Source organism: Poecilia reticulata, linkage group LG17 (assembly GCF_000633615.1).
Source record: "Poecilia reticulata strain Guanapo linkage group LG17, Guppy_female_1.0+MT, whole genome shotgun sequence".
NCBI classification, from domain to species: domain Eukaryota; kingdom Metazoa; phylum Chordata; class Actinopteri; order Cyprinodontiformes; family Poeciliidae; genus Poecilia; species Poecilia reticulata.
This window is the reverse complement of record NC_024347.1, coordinates 22984873-22987398: the sequence shown is the minus strand read 5'-3', so window position 1 is coordinate 22987398 and position 2526 is coordinate 22984873. Positions and strand designations below refer to the sequence as shown.

General features: G+C 39.1%; 1 protein-coding gene across 1 annotated transcript in view; it reads left to right on the top strand.

The window, feature by feature from the left end:
• LOC103479745 (noelin-3-like) overlaps window positions 1-2086 on the top strand; it is a 23212-nt gene extending 21126 nt beyond the window's left edge. Inside the window, exon 6 of the mRNA XM_008434368.2 lies at window positions 456-2086. Coding sequence (XP_008432590.1) covers window positions 456-1133 — 678 coding nt within the window. The 3' untranslated portion in view covers window positions 1134-2086. The remainder of the gene's footprint in view (window positions 1-455) is intronic.
• The last annotated feature ends 440 nt before the right edge of the window (window positions 2087-2526 follow it).

Genomic DNA, 2526 nt, shown 5'->3' with positions numbered 1-2526 from the left:
CTGTCCTCCACCTTCCTGCATATGTTAATTTATGACCTCCTGTCTTTAATGATAAGACCCCAGGGGTCTGAGCCGAGGCTCTCCTGCAGATCTATTTCAATACTTACCCAGCAATAGTATTTGTTTCAAATCACTAACAGAAACCTGTTCAAACTTAAGAAATTGGTTCTAAAAGGTTTAAACTGTTTTAAACACTCAAAATAATAATTTTTCTCAACAAAATGTATGAAGAAAAGCATACATTTCTTGTTGTCTAAGTATTGTTTATTGCAGTTAATTTTATACAACGTTGCTGTAATAAGAAAAAGGCACATTTTTAAGTGGTCAATTTTAACAATAATTATGCTGCTTAGAACCTAATTATGAGAGTTACCTCTTATTTATCTGTATCTGTAATCGTCTTCCATGCTTCCACTTTCAAACATTACAAAAGTGTTTCCTGCATCTGTCCACAGGTTTGGTACATGGACAGCTACACCAACAACAGGATCGTGAAAGAGTACAAATCCATCAGTGACTTTGTGGCAGGAGTTGAATCCATGACCTACAACCTTCCTTTCAAATGGGCCGGAACCAACCATGTCGTCTACAACGGGTCTCTGTACTACAACAAGATGCAAAGCAACATCATTGTCCGGTACAGCTTTGAGACGGGCCTGGTCATAACCCAGAGGGCGCTGGAGTCAGCAGGCTTCCACAACGTGTACCCGTACACATGGGGGGGCTTCTCGGACATCGACCTGATGGTGGACGAGCTGGGCCTGTGGGCCGTGTACGCGACCAACCAGAACGCGGGGAACATCGTCATCAGCCGGCTGAACCCAGACACCCTCCAGATCCTCGACACGTGGAACACGGAGTACTCCAAGAGGAACGCAGGCGAGTCGTTTATGATCTGCGGCACTCTCTACATCACCAACTCCCACCTCACTGGCGCCAAGGTGTACTACGCCTTCTCCACTAAAACATCGACGTACGAGTACACAGACATTCCCTTTCACAATCAGTACTTTCACATGTCCATGTTGGACTACAACGCCAGAGACCGCGCCCTTTACGGCTGGAATAACGGCCACCAGGTCCTGTTTAACGTTACACTTTTCCACATTATTAAAACAGAGGACGACTCTTAGAGACACTGTGCAGGTGAGAGAAGGAAAGAAAATATACAAAACTGGAAGGTTGTGCCTAAAAATATTCAGATAATTTATTCAACTTTTAATTTATCTTTGTTTTACTCATACTAGTTTTTGTTTTATTTTTGCCTTTTTTCACCGACTTACCTCTTTTAATATTAAACTTTAACTTATTTCTGTACACTGATTTTCTAATTAGTGTATATTCTATTGATAAAACAGTTTAAAAGAAAGATAAAAAACTGTGTAGCTTTTTGACCCCTGAAACAAACGGACAAATTTCTGTGGCATTTTACTCTTCATATTTATATTTTTTTCTCTCATGTAGAAAGTCCATTTATTTATGCACACTAATTTAAGAAAATCTTTGACTGTGATCATTAATCATTTATTCTTTCCTTGCCATTTATTCATAATATTAGTATAATTATTCCTGCTTTTCACTGCCTGCATTTGGCTTTGTATTGTTTCCCATCTCAAATTTTGCACTTGACCTTGTGACATGTGGGGAGGGACCATAATGTACCTGTACAGTTAATGTACTTGGCCGTTTTTGTGTTTATGTGGGGGTTATGTGGTCGTCACGGTCACTGGATATCTTGAAGTACCAAGTCAAAGTCCTTAGCGACCACTAATATCTGACTGCCTTTAACTTAGTACTCTGAGATATTGTAGCTTTTTTGTAACTTTAGCAGCAGTTTGTATGCCTTATTCTGTGTAGTATGTGCCGTAAGCCGAAGGATAACACTTCTTGTGCATGAATGTTGGCTATCCTGGTGGCATTTTTACTGTATTTGTGTGCATTTTGTATTTGCACAACATTGCATTCTCCTCCAATGAAGCTACTGTCATGATCCAGTTTTACATACTGCGCTAGTTCAGTTCATTATGTGTTTGTTTGTGTAAATAAGACGGTATCCATAGGTAAATAAAATATTGTTTTCATATGACTAGTGACGTATGTTTTTTCTTTCTTAAACAATGAAAATGTCTTAAAGATTTATGGGAACAAATGTCAAAGATCACCGCAGTTTTCAAATAGCTCAGTGCTCTTATAGGCCCTGGTTACACTACTTAAACTTTTTCAGAAGATAATTCTTTTGTTTTTGTGTGCAACATATTTTTACCCATAAGCTTAAACTCTAAGAGAAACATCTGCCAGTACATGTTCAGCACCAACAAGTCTGAACTGGTGGCCAGAACCCAGTATCCATGCCAACAATTGGTTAATTGCAGATACTAAGTCAGATCTGCGATATTTTTTTGTACAACATATGTGACGCTCTAAAATTTATGAAGGGGTTAGGGTTAGGGTCTTTTTAACCAATATAGCTGCTGTCTAAATGCTGCAGGGATGAGGACAACAGAAATAGAGGGATCAAAGAGTGCA